Here is a 17,479-nt window from a genome sequence, read left to right as displayed (position 1 = left end):
GAAATGTGGAGCGTTGTTTAACTCTGTTTGAACGAGTCTCTCGCGTTGAACAGGAACTTCAATAACTGATGCAGATTCTGAACGGCTAAAAATTGTAAATTCAAATTTTTTTTCCAATATTTTGGAACCGTCACATTTAGAGTGAAACTTGTGGTGGACTTGAAAAAGAGAAACCGGTGAACAACTTTGACCTATTACTTCACTTTAACACATGCAAAGTTAAACCAGCAAGTCAAAGAACATGCAAAGAAGATCCCTCCGAGGATCCAATGCCAAACCGTACAGTCTCTGATGCTGCGAAGACATTTAGGTCGATGGTTAAAAAGAGGTATTGTGGTTGGATACAGAGAGATAATATCAAAAAGTAATTAAGTCAATGAAGAACACTCATCAACTGAACGTATCGTACAAGTTGGGAACAGCAGGTTATCCTGGTCCTACCACCTTCCTGTCTGCGGAACACAAGGCACGACCACACCTTTCTCTGTCCCTCCCAAATATCGTGAGTCACTCTCATCTCCTCTGACTTCAGGAAACAAAAACAAAAGCAGAAATGAAACCAAACTGGTGACAGCCGCCGCCCCCCTTTTCTCCACTCATCCGCGGCGGAGCCTCGCAGCACCCTGAAGACCCGCCGCCTTAGCTGTCCCGCAACTATTTATTGCGCGGTGCAAGATAGTGACGAGAGGAAGAACCGCGCCTGCAGAGCGCTTCGAGCCGATCAAGAATAACCGCTTTGGCCGACTTCGGTGCGGGACAATGGATTGGCGTCAAGACGCCAAGAGGGAAGACTCGAGGCCGTCCACGCAGGCCCCGAAGAGAGCACCCTGGAGCTGTGTAGAGACCGGAACCTCACCGGGAAGCGACCTGTGCGTGAGGCACAGCAGGCCTCTGGATAGTTACTGCTGCACGGACGAGCAGGTCATCTGTGCGCTGTGCGCTTCAGCCGAACACATGGGACACACGATTGGGTACGTGAGAGAGGAGAGGAGGAGGAAACAGGTACGTGTAACAAACACACGCAGACACTTTTCACACCGGTGAAGTGATGACGTTTGACGTCCATAAGGACCTGAAAGGTCAACCTCACTGTGACGTCATGATGCTGTTTTCTGTCCATTATTTAATGACTCAGGAACAGAAGGATTAAGATCATATGCATCACTTTTGGTCTGATGCTGAACTGGTGACACTAATCCTGGGCGTCCTCCTTTAAACAGAGATGCAGACTTGGACTTGGGGGACTTGGAGTCAAGTCGCACTTCAGTCACACACATTGTGACTTGAGACTTGACTTTCAAGTGACTCGAGGGACGTGTTGAGTTACAGTAGACTATGAACCGTCAAGGGTTGGAGACCCAGTTTAATTAAACAATATGTTTCCTATCTTTTTTAATGTTAGCAATATTTTTGTGCAACCCTGTAACGTTAGTCCATGACCATATTTAGGAGAAAAATACAGTTGTTTTGCTTTAAAGGAACATTTTCATTTCATATTGCATTGTAATAGCCTGTTTTGAAGTGATCATAAGCCAACTAATCAATTCTGATACTGTATGGTCAAAGATAAAGGAGTAATGATACAGTACATATGCTCTGAATCACTTAGATATGTTGTGTTTTAAAGCAGTTGACATGCAGCAGATGAGACTTCAGGCTTGACTTGAAACTGTGGCGATTGTACAGATCCTGATCTGCCGGGTTAAAGATGCGTGTGAAGCGTCCACGCTTCATATTGGCTAACACCAGGCTCATACAACTAAACGAACAATGTGTGTTTCTTTTCCAACACGCGCTGAAGAAGGAGCTGAGTGATGTACAAACAAAATCCAAGCAGATTCTCCGGGAACAAGAGAAGAAATGTAAGAACATGGGGAAGACTCTCAAACAGATTCAGGTGAGGAGAACATGTGACCGCTTCATGCCGTGTGCACTCTGTATCCCAGAGAACACATGGAATAGGTACAGGACCCCACCCCCACCCCCCCACCCGTCACCCCAGATCTCACACTTGTGTTTAAAACAGGAGGAGGGGAGTGAGACACAGGACTACTGTGAAATCGTCTTGGTCGGCATCATTGACTCCCTCCAGAGACATTACATGTCCGTGAGGGAGCTGATCAGAGGACACGAGGAGGAGGCAGCAGCTCAGGTCCAGGCCTCCCTGCAGAAGGTGGAGGAGATGAGGAAGAGAGATGATGAGCTGGATCATCTGGCGCAGACCGTCAGCGATGTTCATTTCTTGCAGGTGACTTTGATCACAATCACTAGAAACCTCACCTGAATCTGCACAACGGATGATGCTCTATTTCTCGGTGTCTTTTCCGATCCTCCCTCTTTACAGGACTGGCCCTCAATGCAGCGCCTCTGGAACAAAGACCGTCTCCATCGTCTCCACCGTCTCCACGAGGACTCGGAGGATCCTCTCCTCCGCTTTGAGTTTACAAAGAGAGCCGTCAATCAGCTCGCGAAGCAACTGGAGGAATTTTGCGACAGCAAATTTGCCTCGCTCTCTCAAACTGGTACGTGTCTTTGGTGATGTGGAAATCATCAATCTTTAATTTAATATATATACAGTGGCTGTATATTTCATGGCTGCTTTTATTCACTATTTATTCAGTAGCTGACATTGGAGAGCAGCAGGAATCGGAAGAAGAGTCAGAGGAGGACGACATGCAGCAAAGATGTGAAGCCAGTTACACACAGAGCCATGGTCTGGATTTAAAACTGAAGCTAGTCTAACGTTGTTATTATTAGTAGTAGCAGTAGTAGTAGCCTCATTAGTATTATGTAGATGTTTTAGACAGGTGTTATTAATACAATTTAAAAAAAAAAAAAAAAAAAAAAAAAAAGACTCACTGTCATAGCTTACTATGGCGAGTCAGTGACGCTTAATGATGCTCTCACATGGTCTCCTAGGTTTCTCTGGAGGCAACAACATGACTGAACACAGCGTGGAGCCTAAAACCAGAGAAGAGTTCCTGCAGTGTGAGTCTTCTCACTTCACTACATTTGTCACAGCTGTAGCCACTTTTCAGTTTCAGCTTTTACCTGAGATAAAATGTTAAAATTGCTTGTAATCCTACAAAAAAAACAAGTGATTTTACGCTATTAATCAGAACCTTTACATACTAAACTAAAGGATCTGAATTCTTCCTCCATGTAGACCGCGTCAACCACAACTGTGTTCCCAAAGTGCTCATTTTATTTTGACCTGTTTGACCATCATCCCCTCAGATGCCTGTTGCCTCAGCCTGGACCCCGCCACGGCTCACGAGGACCTGGTTATTTCTGCGGGAGGCAAAGAAGTGAGGCTGAGCCCTTCCGAGTTTAAGAGCTCGGCTGCTCGCTTCCCGCACAGGTTCCTCCACCGACGGCAGGTGCTGTGCAGGGAGGGACTGCAGGCCGAGCGCTGCTACTACGAGATCGAGGTGAAAGGAGACAAGGCTGAGATCGCCCTCGCCTACAGAGGAATAGACAGAAGATCTCGCACCCGACTCTCAGCTTTTGGGGCCACCGAAAGCTCCTGGAGCCTCGATCGCTCCGCTAACTACTCAGTGAGCCACAGAGCTGAGAGCGTCCAGCTGACCACGTGCCCCAGTCAACGCAGGCTCGGCGTTTACCTGAACTTTGCGGCGGGAGCGCTGTCATTCTACGAGGTGTCAGACAGAATGACGTTCCTCTACAAGGTCGAGGCTGAATTCACGGAGCCTCTGTATCCGGGCTTCTGGCTCGGAGAGAACTGTTGCATCAGTATCTGCGATTTGAGTTCGGACAGATGAGTTGAGGAACATAACGCAGCGTTCTCTTTACACGTTGTGCGTCACGCTGTTTTTAACTTGATATTATATTCATGTCTGCGTACTGTTGTGTTTTTTTAAAACGTCAATACACGTACAGGTGCTTTTATATATAAATATATCTTTTATGTAACCCATGGGTTTCTCCCTTTAAAGATTTGCTGGCCTTCCTGTGCATGCAAGGTGGCCGGTTCTATTTTTAGACACACACACACACACACACACACACACACACACACACACACACACACACACACACCTGCTGTAGCTGTGCACATATGCACTTGTTGAAGCTCATCCCGCACTTACAGTGGCATTAAAACATACCATATTTACCTAACATAGCTTTGATATCGGGGTGAAATTTAGGACGCCAGGTCTAGTCCTCTAACCCACACATTCATCTTGTTCTCATTTATCTTGCTTAAATATATCCGATCATCGCATGAATTAGGATTGTGACTCCTGGCTTGGTAGAGTGAAGAGTACATATATTTGAAAGATTACTCTGTTATTTAACCTTATGCTTTGCCTGTGTGACCGAGGATGTTGTTAAACAAGAGCTAGCCGTTGTTGTGGTTTATTTTCATTGTCTTTGACATTTCATGACTTATATTAAAACTCAACACTTGGCTTAATACCTGGTTGCTATCTGACTCGTGGTGAGACACCACAGAATCTCACAGTGAGGAAACTCAGTAAAGAACACCACAGCACACACATCCGTTCTCAACTTTCCCCACAGAATCTTCATCCTTCAACCAGTTAAGATCATTGCTGTACTTTAGACCCTTAAGGGGACTTTTGGATTTTTGGACATATGAGAAGAACCCGTTATCCGTCCCTCGCATGTTCTTCTAATGTACACCTGGCTTTGGGACTAAAGGTGCGCCGCTCCTTCCTCCGCTTAAAGCTTTGCATCACGTTTGTCATGGAGTCGGTTTAACAACTTACATCCTTACATTGATCATTTCGGTTCGTGCATTGTTTAATCCAGGCTTCGTTCTGTTCAACCCCTTCCGTTTCCCTCCTGGCCTGAACTAGACGTTCTTATCTGTGTGCGAGTGTTTACGCGTTCACGCTGACCTTGCGGCGCACTGGCACTCAGACTTCCTGTCTCTTATTCGTGAGACTGTGAAGATGCATGACTTGAATATGATTGTACATTCTTCTCCCTCACCATGCTAGCAGCAGCGTGTGGCTGTTCTTAGGTACTCATGTCAGCATGCTCACTCGCTCACAACACTGCAAACATGCTGATGTTAAGCCAGTAAGATGTTTTCCATCTTAGTTCAACTAATTAGATTAATAACTTTCATAACGATGTTAATCCTTAACACAGTTTTGACTACATTTCAAACCAGTAAAACAAAATCAGACAGCAGTTTGTCCACTCTTTATTATTATTTTTAATCACATTTCTTTTTTTACAATAATTGTCAGTATGATACAATCATAATATGACTGAGGAAAGAGAGAGAGAGAACCTGTAAAGAGACATTTATAAACGTGTCTCCTGTACAGGCAGTGCTTGAAACGTGTGCTCAGTTAGGCCCTGCACCCACAGGTAAAAGAAGGAATCTACACACATACACGTATATATATAGTTCACACTCACACTCACACACACACACACACACACACACACATACACATTTATTATATTCACATACGCACACACACTCCAACACTTGTAAGCAAAAGTTGTAACATCCCTTTGGCTATAAGGGGCAGCTCCTAATCATTGCTATTATCTGACACTAATTGTGTCAATCTTACATTGTTCTGCAGTTTAATAACTTGATATTGCTTTTACACAATGAGGACAACGAAACAAACCCTAACGTTTTTTTTGCAGTCCGAGTGGAAAAAAAAGTGCATTAATCACATTCATTATTACTTTATATTGCATTTACTGCTAAAACAGTTACTTTTTAAGACAATGATAATACTTCACATGGATAAAATCTATCTTGATTACACAAGATTATTTACAGGCTTGTTCACACTGACTAAAACGAGACGAGATAAAACAAGACTTTAAGTTTAGAGCCACACTAGACGGTAAGAAAGGGATGCTCTTTACACACAGGACACAAAACTGTTGATTGGAAGAATGAACAAAGGGCTCTAGAGGGGCAAAAAAAAAATGGACAGTTTTGAATTTTGGATGCCGTGTGATCGCATACAAAGTTAAGACATGAGCGTGGCGTGTGCTCATGTGGGGCTTCGACGTATCTGTCCATCTCCAGTAATGTGACAGAAGGAATAAGCACACACAAAAAAAACAACACATAACACAATGGCTGTTCTGTCGAAATGTCTGAATGCGGTCCTTCTGATTTGGCTCGACTTTCATTCTAAAAGCGCTGATTCATCAGTTTAAGCTGAAGCTAGGCTCAGTTGTGCTTTTGCAGCGTTCGTGTCGTATCATTAAGACCATAATAAAAAGCGACCAGGTTGGAAATTAAGATTCGTGTCATCCTCCATGTTAGTTAATCCAATTCTGAGATATCGGGAATAGTGATTAAAACAAAACTATTGGCAAAATGGCTGCAAGCGACGCTGGCAGTTACATCTAAATCAAATCCAATATTAACAGTGATTGAATAAATTCAGCTAACTCAACAGCTACACTGTTTGTTTGTGTCTGACATCGCCTGTTAATGAACCGCCCAAATATGCAAAACTGCAGCAGTTAATTCAGGCTTTTTAAATGACTTAACAGTGGGGTTAAATAGCAACACTCCAAAATCTGAAAAACAGGAAGTTTTACTGTTTTTGCAAAATTTGAGACGAGGCTTGTTAGCATCTTAACATGCATGCTAGTAACTAATGGATTTGTTAGCATGGGGATATTTAATAAAACATTTAACATGTTAGGTTAGTTAGCATGCAGCTAATCTTGTCAGGCTAAAGGTAACGGCATGTTAGCGTTTGTTCACGCAATTAGCTGGGCAACTTGCTAACATTTAGCATGGATGCTATCTTAGCATTCATCTTAATGTGTCTGAGGCAGACAGGAACTATTTTGAGAGACATTCTGTCATGAACTAAGGTTTGACCTGCTGGATGGTGTTGTGGTCAACAGAGGTGGTGCTAGTGGGGCTAAAAACAAGCAGACCGCTAAAGCTAAAGCTAAAGCTAAAGCTAAAGTGATGGAGTTGCGGCCAGAAGAACGCACAAAAAGAAAAAGCTACACAGACTACAAAATAGACAAGTCTTTAGATATACAATTTAAATAACCGTCACAGAAGATGAAAATATATACTGGTCACCTTTAAAAGATAAAATCTTTGTTTATCACATCTACAATGCAAATATACAGGAATATAAATATAATCCATTTAATCCTTAACGCCATTGCTTTGAATATTGTGATAAAAAAATAAATAAAGGTATCCTCTTCCATGTAACAGGAACTTGAGTGTGCTCAGTGTGAACTCGTTGACAGTTTTGCACAACTATTTGCTACCAGTGTGTACGATAATGAATCGGTTCAACCAGGAGTCAAAGATCTTCATTACAAAGAAGACGCGGTGGTGTGTGTCTGTTTCAGTGAGACGTACTGAGGTCCATTATTACACACACACACATACAGAAACGGTGTGCATTTGATTTGTACATGAATGTGTAGTTTGTGCATGTATGTACAGTTTGTCCAAGGCTTACAGAAGTTCATACCAAGTTATTCGATGAGTTTAATATTACTTTATTTGGATTTTTGTTCCTTCAGTTCCTAAATCTTTTGGTCCGTTGCTGATTTTCCTATTTCATATTCATTATGTTTTTTGGTCCAAAGTGAATATAGCTTGTGCTCTAAAATAAATATTTATCGCTGACGGAACATATTAATTCCACGTGTGCGTAAGTCTTCAAAACAATACGTCAACAATTAGGGTTAGTAATTCACTTGTGCGCAATAATTGTGTGAAGTCTCTTTTGTGCTTTTGTGGCCTTGTAGGAAGAAACTGTATTAAGGGAGGAATCAACATCTGTTTCAAATTCTCATGAAAAAGCTGTGCTTCCTGTTACTGAATCATAACGAGTGCCTTGTTTTTCAGTCTTGCGTGCTGAAAACAAAAGTGGTTCGCTTTCAACACAATTCAGCATAAATTTTCAGTTTTTTCTGTAACATGAATATATAGATTTCACATGTTTTGTTGTCTACTATCTACTCTTTGGTGGTGACACTGAAATGAGGGATTTTTTTTACAAGTTATATAATGTTTGTGTAACGGATGATGAAATCATTCACATATTACGATACTGCATACCACTGTTTTACAATACTGGCTACACACAAAAACACAGAGGGAAATGGGAATTGGACATGAATGGATGTCTTTAGAGCAGCTTTAAGTATAGTTTACAATACACAGAGCCCTGAAAACAGAACCACATCAGAACAGAGGTGCTTGTGTACACATAATCTAGGTACTGACTGAAATCACTGCATAATACTTCATAGAAAAGAACTTGAACTGTATGGCTTTGACACACTGTACCGCTACGGAGGACAGGCTTTGATCCGTCGAATAATTAAACTCACATTCAGCTCGGCTCTCTTTGCCCAGTGTACAGAAAACAAACAAACAGTTTCACCAGCAGGACCACACCGGCTCCACTACATTCATTCTTTCAGATCCCCTGAACTGTGCCGACGGGGGTGTGCATTAAACTGCGTGAGTGTGTGTGTGTGTGTGTGTGTGTGTGTGTGTGTGTGTGTGTGTGTGGGGGGAGGTGGACTGTGTCTACTGAGGATCCTTATACTAAGGCAAAGAAAAGAACTTTATCTTAATAAACCCTTTGATGTTATATACAGAATAGATACAGATGTACAGTGTGTCACTGTCGATCTCATTCTGATATGTTTGATCTACTGTTAAGATCACAGTTTAACCTGCTGCAGGTGGTTCCATGGTGTTATTTTGAGAAGAGTGTGTTCCAGATAAATTGGGCGGCTACATACAGTTTCGTAGCGTTAGTAGGGCGGTGGAGGGGATCCTCGGCTCTGCAGTGACCCTCGGTAGAGACTTCATGGCTAGACGGTGAACTGTGCTACAGGACAGGGTGTCAGAGGGTGGTTCAGACGGCAGTCAAGAGTCAGACTCTGGTGTGGCGGGCGTGGTCGGTGTCGTCGGTGTGGTGGGGCTGATGGCAGCGTTCTGGTAGCTCGTACCGTAGCAGATGTTCGGAGACAGGGAGTTGGTGTCCAGGGTTTTGGTGCCTCCCGGAGTCAGGAAGGCCCTGCGCGCCGGCGCTGGCGGCGGTGCCTCGCCGGGCTTGGCGCCGAGAATGAATCTGGACTCGTCCTGCTCCTCCAGGTTGGACATGTCCTTCATCATGGTTTTACGGTAGGAGACGGACAGCTTGTTGGAGCCGTCGGACATTAGGTTGAAGCGACGGGCGATGTAGACAACGGGAAGAGGAAGCATGGCCACAACGATGAGAGCGAAGCACATGATCAGTGCCCAGGGAGGATAGCTCTGGAAGCGTTCCTGGGCCTGCAGACACACACACACACACACACACACACACACACACACACACACACACACACACACACACACACACAGAGGGGTCTAGTGATTATTTATATTCCAAAGAATTCCTTTCTCTAAGTGGAGGGAAGCAGAAAAATGAAAAGTTTTTTAGATTTAGACTGAGATATCTCAACAACAATTGGATGGAATGCCATGAACTTTTAGAAAGACATTCATGGTTCCCAGAGGATGAATCTGGCTGACTTTGGTGGTCCTCTGACTTTTCCTCTATCGCCACTATGAAGTTCACATTTGTTCACTTTCAGATGGATTGCCATGACATTTGGTACACACACATCCATGTTCCTCTCAGGATGAATTGTACTACCTTTAGTGATCACCTCAGTTATCACAATTTTATTTATTCTAATACTTTAGACAAATTAAAATCCCATTTCCATCAACCTCAGCTGTACTTTGTGTGACTATAAGTTCAGCTTTACTGCTGCCAGCGTGGCTGTAGAGCCTGTTTCAGTCTGGTTATTTATTACATTACATACATGCAAAGAGACACCTACACACACAAACAAACAGACTGACCAGCTCTTCGACCCAGGCATTGTATCCTGGTGGACTGACGGCCATCTCTATGACAGTGGCTGAGATGAGCACAATGAGACACAGAGGGGAGACGTACTTCCACAAGTAGAAATAGATTATACATGGTCGAAAACCCAACATGTCCTCCAGATCCTGCATGAACCTGACGGAGAAAGAGAGCAACAACAAACATTACAGTAATGATTTAGTCCCTTTGTACAATTGTACGCCTATCTAACGCTCCTATGTTCCAGTTCTATTTCATTTTTGAGCGTGATGAATATCAGACACATACGCACAGACGTACGGCCAGCTGTACCTTTTCGTGCCATAAATCCAAGCGACGGACACGTTCTCCAGGATGACCACTACTGTGAGAGGCAGTCCGGCAGAGTAATCGTCAAACATTGTGACAAAGTAATTCCCTGAGCGTTGAACAAACAGCAGACCGCAGAAGAAGGCCACAATGCAGCAACACACTGAAACAAACAGAAGACAGAAAATCAGCCTTCAGAGGAAAATAACGTTTGTTTATTGTGATAATAATAATAATAATTCAAAGCCTGTTCCTAGATGTGCTTTAATGCAGTGCTGAGTAAGGAGACCCAACTACTAATAGCACACGCTGTCCTGTCAGTGTGGGGCGGGGCTACCTGTGAAAAGCTCCTTCTGGACCTTGTAGGTGTCGAGGACAGGTGTGGTGATGCCGGTCATGGTGCCGATCATGCTGCCCAGACCGAGGTTGATGAGCATGAAGAAGAACATTACGGACCAGAACGGAGATGCCGGGAAATGGGTCATGGCCTCCGTGAAGGCGATGAAGGCCAGGCCGGTGCCCTGAACAGACTGCAGAGAGACGGTCAGAGGACTGAAGTCAAGCAACAGACTGACGGGGTGGAAAGAACAGTCGAAACACAGAACGCGCTGCGGAGTCGGCTGCAGCTGGGCCGTGCCGAAGACTTGCCTTGTTGAGCTCGTCCTCCAGGAGACAAGGATCCAGACCCAGCTGGGCGAAGCTGCCCTCTTTTACTGTCTTGATGACGGCGTACATCTCAGCGTAGTCTGATGTGGTGATTTGGGAGAAGTTCACATGTGGAGGGATGAGATCGTGACTCAGGACGTTAGAGTTGAGGTATTCCAGGATCTTCTCTGAATTCCTACGGAGATAAAATAAACCCACAGATATCGAACAAACTTAAACGTACATATTATATACAGACAAGGGCAGGACTGTAAATCATAATAACTTTATTTATGTTGTTATAACACTATAGTATATATGGATATGCTTAAGGATAGAGAGCTTCTGCAGGCGTTGAACTTACTCTACGACACACTTTTCATTCATGATGTTGGCCTTGAAGCCCAGCACGGCGAACACTACCAGCGTGGCCAGAATGGAAGTGACGAAGTTGATGAAAGAGACGAGCACTGCATCAAAATGACAGTTGTTGTCGATCTTGTTGTAGCTGGAGAAGGCTATGACTCCTCCGAACCCCAGGCCCAGGGCGAAGAACACCTGGGTGGCCGCCTCCCTCCACACCTGCGGCTCCAGCATCTTCTCCAACTGTGAGACATCGAGAGAGAAAGTCGGATTGCTGAGCGTTTGTCAGCACGGTCGATTAAGAAACACCGCGAGGACTCAAAGTCTCACCTTGGGAGTGAACATGTGAGCGATGCCGTCCACTGAGCCCTTCAGCATCAAACCTCGGATCAGAAAACAGAACAGCACCACATAGGGGAAGAGAGAGCTGAAGTACATCACCTGGGAAAGAGGAACATTCAAACATACATTCAGGTCAGGGAATCCGGTGGTCTCCTACGTGCTTTCTGTCATCACGTCGTACATTTCTGCCTTATCCTCTCCACTACCTTCCCAGAGGAGGCGATCCCTCTGATGACGGCGAGGCAGACGATGATCCAGGCCACCAGCAGAGACAGGGTCATTTTCACGTTGAGGCCGCCGCTCTCCGCGATGGTGCTGGTGGTATTCAGAGTCTGCCGGTACCAGAAGTAGGTCGTGGCCGAGCTTTTTTCACACTCCGGCTCCACAACTGCATGTTTGGCAGACGGAGGGGACATGCAGCTTTAGTTTGGGTGTTAATGAGGATGAAGGAAGAAGGACTAGGGGTGTGAAGATGCAGCAGGGAGGTTTTGGATGTCTTGGAGAGGGCAGAGGGAGGAATATAATGAGTGTTTGCTCGAGTCGATATCTCAATTCCCGCCGGGTTTACACCTCTCGGATGTGAAGGGGAGCTAAACAAGGTCATCTGTGTGCTTAGTATGCAAAGCGTGAACTTGCAATTCACAACACCTGAGATTTTTTTACCGAACAGTACATTCATACCTCTGGGAAATTAGAGTATTATACTGTGTGTGAGTTTAGGGTTCCTCCACATGATATTGCAGGATGGTTCAGATTCACATACAAAACCCACATAAACACATACAGTGTAAAGCTCTTCTCTTTTCCGATATGTGGTGATCTACATCTGATGAAATCTATTGGCCTCTGCTGAATTGATTACCGTCTTGTTCCATCACAGTGCTGTGTGTGTGTGTGTGTGTGTGTGTGTGTGTGTGTGTGTGTGTGTGTGTGTGTCACACTGGATACAGATAAAGGATGAAATGTTTTACACTCTGAATCTCTGCTCCCTGTCTTTCTGCCGGCGGCCTCAGCCTCGCCGAGTCACAGTTTAGGGTTATGTTATTATCGCCTCTAATCAAATGAACACCGGAGGGTTTCGCTCTGGATTACGTGCGTGAAGTCGTGACAGAAAGTCGTAAGGAAGTTAACGCAATAATGTCCGATCTGCTTGCTGTAGGTTTCGGTCGAAAAAAGCCGAGGCTGCAAATGTAATCCTGAAAGCTTTGTAGCATTGGTGGCCCAGTGAGGAATAATTATGAAAATAACCATGCAGAATGCTTTTAAAAAGATTGATTACGACAATGACACAACGTAATCCTGAAAATGTACGCACTCTTTGATATTAGACAGTGAAGCGTTCATCTATTGTAATGACATTTGACTCAACTGAAAACAAAGTAGTAACATGCTGGGCAGTAAACATAATTAGATTTTTCTGAGCATCTCATTGATTACAACTTCCACTTTGGTCCAAACTGAAATATCTCAACAACGTTTGGATAGATTGCAACGGAACTTTGTAGAGACGTTAATGGTTCCCAGGTGAGAAATCCCGGTGACTTTGGTGATCCTCTGAATCTTCCTGCAGTGCCACCATGAGGTTGACTTCTTATCTCCTGCAAAACATTCCAATCAACCTCAGCCGCACTCTGTGTTAGCAAATGCTAGCATGCTAACACGCTAAACTAAGGTGGTGGACATAATTAAACATCATACTCGCTAAACATCAGCATGTTAGAATGCAGAGATTAGCATTTAGCTCAAAGCACTGCAGTGTCGAAGGGCAGCCTCAGAGAGCTGCTAGCATGGCTGTAAAGTCATCAGTCTTGTTTTGTCTAATTTGAGTTTTAATATATTTAAGTTTATTCTATAACTGATTGAACTTTTGTCTTCGTTGTGCTTTTAAATGTTTCTCTAAAGCACAAACCGTCTTCCAGTAAATTGCCTCTGCGTTTCAGATGTGCTACACGTGTAACTCTCCTTGTCTCCAAGCTGGTATTTACTGTCACTCACTGGCGAGCGTCCCGTTCCTTCTGATTGGACATTCGCTCCATGGAAGAGGATACTGGAAGGACTGGAAGAAATAGAAGATGCTCCAGCCGATGATCACATTGTAGTAGAGACCTACGAAGCCACACACCTGGAGAGACAGACGGGAGGACAGACGGACGGATATATATCACATTTTACAGTATAAGGTTTCAATTTCCATACCTCCACTAAACTGTATAAAACAGCGTGAGAGAAGGATGCAAATGAGGCAGCAGGCTTTGTGTATTTTCCATGTTGCTGTCAATCTCCAGAGCAATCTTGCCAGCCAGGACATTCACAAGCTAAATAAGGCTGAGGAAAGCATGAATAATTAAAGCGCTCTCTTTTCAACACTGATCTTCCTCGAGATATTTATAGCTACTTCTGCGGCAGCCGGGGCGACTCTAACGACAGGCTACCTTTTCCTTCTCAAGCGCGTCAATACATCCCATAAAACCCAAGAAACCGCCTGAGGCAGTGTGAAAGGTTGTTGTGGCGACTCCAGGTGTTCCTGCAACTCTGTCCTGCTCATTGCCGTATCGGTTGCATGGTTGTTGCGTGCTATAAACATGCATAAGAGACACAAACCATACGTCAGGCGAGCAAAAAAGCACAACAATATTATAAATAAATCACACAGACAGAACAGTTGGTGGTTTTTACTTATGCTGGTGCACATTCAGCAGATGTGCTTCTTTTTAACTGCATGCTTTCCTCCATTAACCTCTCTGATTCTTATCAGAGGACTACAGCAGTGTTATCAAGCGCATGTTTTAGGCTTCCTGCTGTAGAGATCATAGATTATCCTGAAAATGGAAATGAGTGTCGTCGTCGTCGTCGTCCCCCCCCCCCCTCACCATCAGACTGGACATCCCTATACCGCCCAGACTGGGACAGACGTAGTTCCAGACCCCGATGCTCCCGCGCCGGATCTTCTGACCCACAGCCAGCTCCAGGAAGAAGAGCGGGATGCCGATGAGGAGGAGGAGGATGAAGTAGGGAACCAGATAGGCACCTGAAACACAGGGAGACACGTGGCGTCAGTCATTTCAAGGTAAACGTGTGAATTTGTACAAAACAAAAAATGGAGACACACGTCTCAGACAGCGACAAAGGGAAGTAGACTAATATGTTTGGTTATCCAACGAGTGTATTTGTAGTAAAAGGGCTAGAATATGTAAATATTCTGATATAATCCTTTAACAATGTGAGTGTAAACGTTGCTGTTTTAATACCAGTGACATTTGGAAGTAATTCAACTGTTTTGCATCCGTTTAACTTACAAAATGTGACCCATTGAGATATATTTACCCAACCCCCCCCCCACCCCACCCACCCATCCGGCTCCTCTCAAACGTCAGGTCCTCGACTCCACTGACTGATTCTTAGAATTTCATTTTAATTTTGATGGAAGTCTAAATTTGTCTCTCCGCAGCTTAATCCAGAGCGGCATAATCAGGCTGCGACTGCGTTCCATGTGAAGGGCGATTCGTCATCTGGGACTTATAGCGGGCAAACACGTACTACTGCTAATACAATTCAAAATGTGGGAATTACATACAGTAGCACACGCATTTGATAGTGGGTGAAGTAATGAGGCAGAAAGAGAAGAGAGGAGGCAAAAAGGCTAAATCAAGAAGGCTGAAATAGAGAGAATAGTGAGGTTAAATGTTTTTAAATCCACTCCGTCACAGATAATATAACGTGGAATACGGCAGTGATGCGAGCGTGAAGACGGGACAATGGAAGGGAGAAAAGATGGAGGATGTTAAAGGGAGAAGAAAAAGACATGATGAGGTGCCATCAATGAGAGAGAAGCCCCCACAGCGATAACTCCCAAACAACACAGGCCTTTAATGTGCCTGTAATTCGGCTGCCAGACACACAATTACGGAGTGAAAAATGGCCGCTCATCAGGCGGCATAGCCTGACTGGTTTGGGAGTGTACTGTCAGTAAATCCTCCCTATAAGCAGTAAATCCTCCCTATAAGCAATAAATCCTGCCTATATGCAGTCAATCAATCACAGGCAGCAAACACAACAACAACATTAAAGACTTCATTTAGCCATGATGACAAGATGTGTTTCCACCTACAGTGAGCTCAGGTTTACACTGTGCACACCTCCGGTTACATGCAGGCCCAGACCAGAATAAACCCTCATCACTCTACAGTTACATTTTTTTATCAAGCCCTTCTCTGTTTACCAGAATATCAGTGTGAGCCCAGCCTGCCCTGTCGGCAGTAGTAATCAATAGTGCAGCTATTTTTAGACTTCGCTGTTTACTGTCCTGAATGTAAGCTCCCTGTAGTTTGAGAGGGAGGGCAACTGCAACACAGCTGAAAATCTATCTATCTATCTATCTATCTATCTATCTATCTATCTATCTATCTATCTATCTATCTATCTATCTATCCATCTATCTATACATCTATACATCTATCTATCCATCTATCTATCCATCTATCTATCTATCTATCTATCTATCTATCTATCTATACATCTATACATCTATCTATCCATCTATCTATCTATCTATCTATCCATCTATCCATCTATCCATCTATCCATCTATCCATCTATCCATCTATCCGTCTGTCTGTCTGTCTGTCTGTCTGTCTGTCTGTCTGTCTGTCTCTCTCGCTCTCTCTCTCGCTCGCTCGCTCGCTCTCTCTCTCTCTCTCTCTCTCTCTCTCTCTCTCTCTCTCTCTCTGTCTATCTATCTATCTATCTATCTATCTATCTATCCATCCATCCATCCATCCATCCATCCATCTATCTATCTATCTATCTATCTATCCATCCCTCTCTCTCTCTATCTATCTATCTATCTATCTATCTATCTATCTATCTATCTATCTATCCATCTATCCATCTATCTATCTAGTGAAGCAAGATGTGACATTTATTTTAAATGTCACATCCATTACACGTTCCACCTCGTGGAAAACATACTTAAAGATGCTATGTTTAGAACATTTGTGTGATTGTACACTTCTATCTTTTAAATATTTAGACACACAAGTGAAAATTGGAGCAATCTATGTTTACTCTCAGCGTTCCTGGGTTGGAGACGCTATTAGCTTACATTACTATCCGTCATATTGTCCTTTTTTGTTTCTATCACAAAGGGTTGTGATGGCTTTAAGTTAAGATGAATTCATTGATATCAACAAACTCTAAAAACGTAAGAGGAACTCTGTCAAATGTGAATTTAAGTACAGTGAATGTGATGGTCCTTGTGCAACACTGCAGCCTGGACTACTTTGAGTATATTACCTCCTCCGTTCTTCTGGCACAGGTAAGGGAAGCGCCACACGTTCCCCAGGCCCACAGAGAAGCCGACCTGAGCCAGGATGTACTGCAGTTTGCTGTTCCAGGCGGGGCGTCCATCGTTTTCGGGCAGCTCTATCTGCGGGACCTTCTTCCCGGCGGCCCCTCCGACGTTCAGGGAGCTGTTCTTGTAGTCCAGCGACTCCTCGTGTGCGAGCAGATCGGCCACCGACTCTGTGACGTGCTCATGGCTCTGCTCGCGCTGCGTCACCTTGCTGTTCTTCGGCATCAGGGAGGCTGAGGGTCGGGGAGGCGGGGGGGGGAGGGGAGGGGGGCAGGGGGTGGTGAGAGGAAGACGAGAGCGAGTCTGTTGGGAACAGAAGGAGGCGATGCAGACAGATCGAGGAGAAGAGGTGGATGGATGAAGCTATAAGGGAGACGCTGAGCAGTGGCAGCTGGGTCTGTGGTTCTGGCCTCAGTCCTGCATCAGAAAGACAGAAAGGTCAGATAGAAAATTGTGTTTCAACGACTATCATCAATAATTCAAACGTAATAAACTTCTATTATTGGATAAAGAAATCCCATAAATAGTCTCCATTTCAAATAAGTCGGGTTTGTGCCCTTGTCGAGGCTCATTTCAT

General features: G+C 44.3%; 2 protein-coding genes across 4 annotated transcripts; one reads left to right on the top strand and one right to left on the bottom strand.

The window, feature by feature from the left end:
- Window positions 1-16: 16 nt before the first annotated feature.
- Window positions 17-4,438, top strand: LOC137873660 (tripartite motif-containing protein 16-like). Of its 2 annotated transcripts, none has more exons than XM_068711970.1 (7): window positions 17-1,002; window positions 1,802-1,897; window positions 2,027-2,248; window positions 2,345-2,522; window positions 2,624-2,713; window positions 2,920-2,988; window positions 3,238-4,438. In XM_068711970.1, exons 1-7 carry the CDS (start codon window positions 760-762, stop codon window positions 3,780-3,782), a joined length of 1,443 nt encoding a protein of 480 aa, XP_068568071.1. In that variant the 5' UTR covers window positions 17-759; the 3' UTR covers window positions 3,783-4,438. The 2 variants fall into 2 exon arrangements, with proteins under 2 accessions (XP_068568071.1, XP_068568070.1); XM_068711969.1 differs by having other exon boundaries at window positions 2,621-2,713.
- A 746-nt stretch (window positions 4,439-5,184) lies between these two features.
- LOC137873658 (sodium-dependent neutral amino acid transporter SLC6A17-like) lies at window positions 5,185-17,316 on the bottom strand. Of its 2 annotated transcripts, XM_068711966.1 has the most exons (11): window positions 16,845-17,316; window positions 14,423-14,580; window positions 13,548-13,674; window positions 11,759-11,940; window positions 11,541-11,651; window positions 11,212-11,453; window positions 10,851-11,043; window positions 10,540-10,732; window positions 10,206-10,365; window positions 9,887-10,049; window positions 5,185-9,307 (listed from the first exon to the last, which is right to left on the bottom strand). In XM_068711966.1, the coding sequence occupies exons 1-11, from the start codon at window positions 17,125-17,127 to the stop codon at window positions 8,900-8,902; spliced, it is 2,220 nt and encodes a 739-aa protein (XP_068568067.1). In that variant the 5' UTR covers window positions 17,128-17,316; the 3' UTR covers window positions 5,185-8,899. The 2 variants fall into 2 exon arrangements, with proteins under 2 accessions (XP_068568067.1, XP_068568068.1); XM_068711967.1 differs by lacking the exons at window positions 5,185-9,307; window positions 9,887-10,049; window positions 10,206-10,365; window positions 10,540-10,732; window positions 10,851-11,043 and having other exon boundaries at window positions 11,235-11,453; window positions 11,734-11,940; window positions 16,845-17,241.
- Between the last annotated feature and the right edge of the window lie 163 nt (window positions 17,317-17,479).

The sequence above is a fragment of the Cebidichthys violaceus genome, unplaced genomic scaffold, assembly GCF_023349555.1.
Source record: "Cebidichthys violaceus isolate CVI_PGR_0920_01 unplaced genomic scaffold, fCebVio1.0.p SCAF_17, whole genome shotgun sequence".
NCBI classification, from domain to species: domain Eukaryota; kingdom Metazoa; phylum Chordata; class Actinopteri; order Perciformes; family Stichaeidae; genus Cebidichthys; species Cebidichthys violaceus.
This window is presented reverse-complemented; position numbering and strand designations above follow the sequence as displayed.

Coding starts and splice junctions, on each gene's coding strand:
- LOC137873660 (XM_068711969.1), top strand. CDS start 760: ATGGATTGGCGTCAAGACGCCAAGAGGGAAGACTCGAGGCCGTCCACG. Junction 1,898..2,026: donor AGACTCTCAAACAGATTCAG/GTGAGGAGAACA, acceptor TGTTTAAAACAG/GAGGAGGGGAGTGAGACACA. Junction 2,989..3,237: donor CAGAGAAGAGTTCCTGCAGT/GTGAGTCTTCTC, acceptor TCATCCCCTCAG/ATGCCTGTTGCCTCAGCCTG.
- LOC137873658 (XM_068711966.1), bottom strand. CDS start 17,127: ATGCCGAAGAACAGCAAGGTGACGCAGCGCGAGCAGAGCCATGAGCAC. Junction 13,675..14,422: donor TAGGGATGTCCAGTCTGATG/GTGAGGGGGGGG, acceptor CTGTCTCTCCAG/GTGTGTGGCTTCGTAGGTCT. Junction 10,733..10,850: donor TGGAGGACGAGCTCAACAAG/GCAAGTCTTCGG, acceptor GTCTCTCTGCAG/TCTGTTCAGGGCACCGGCCT.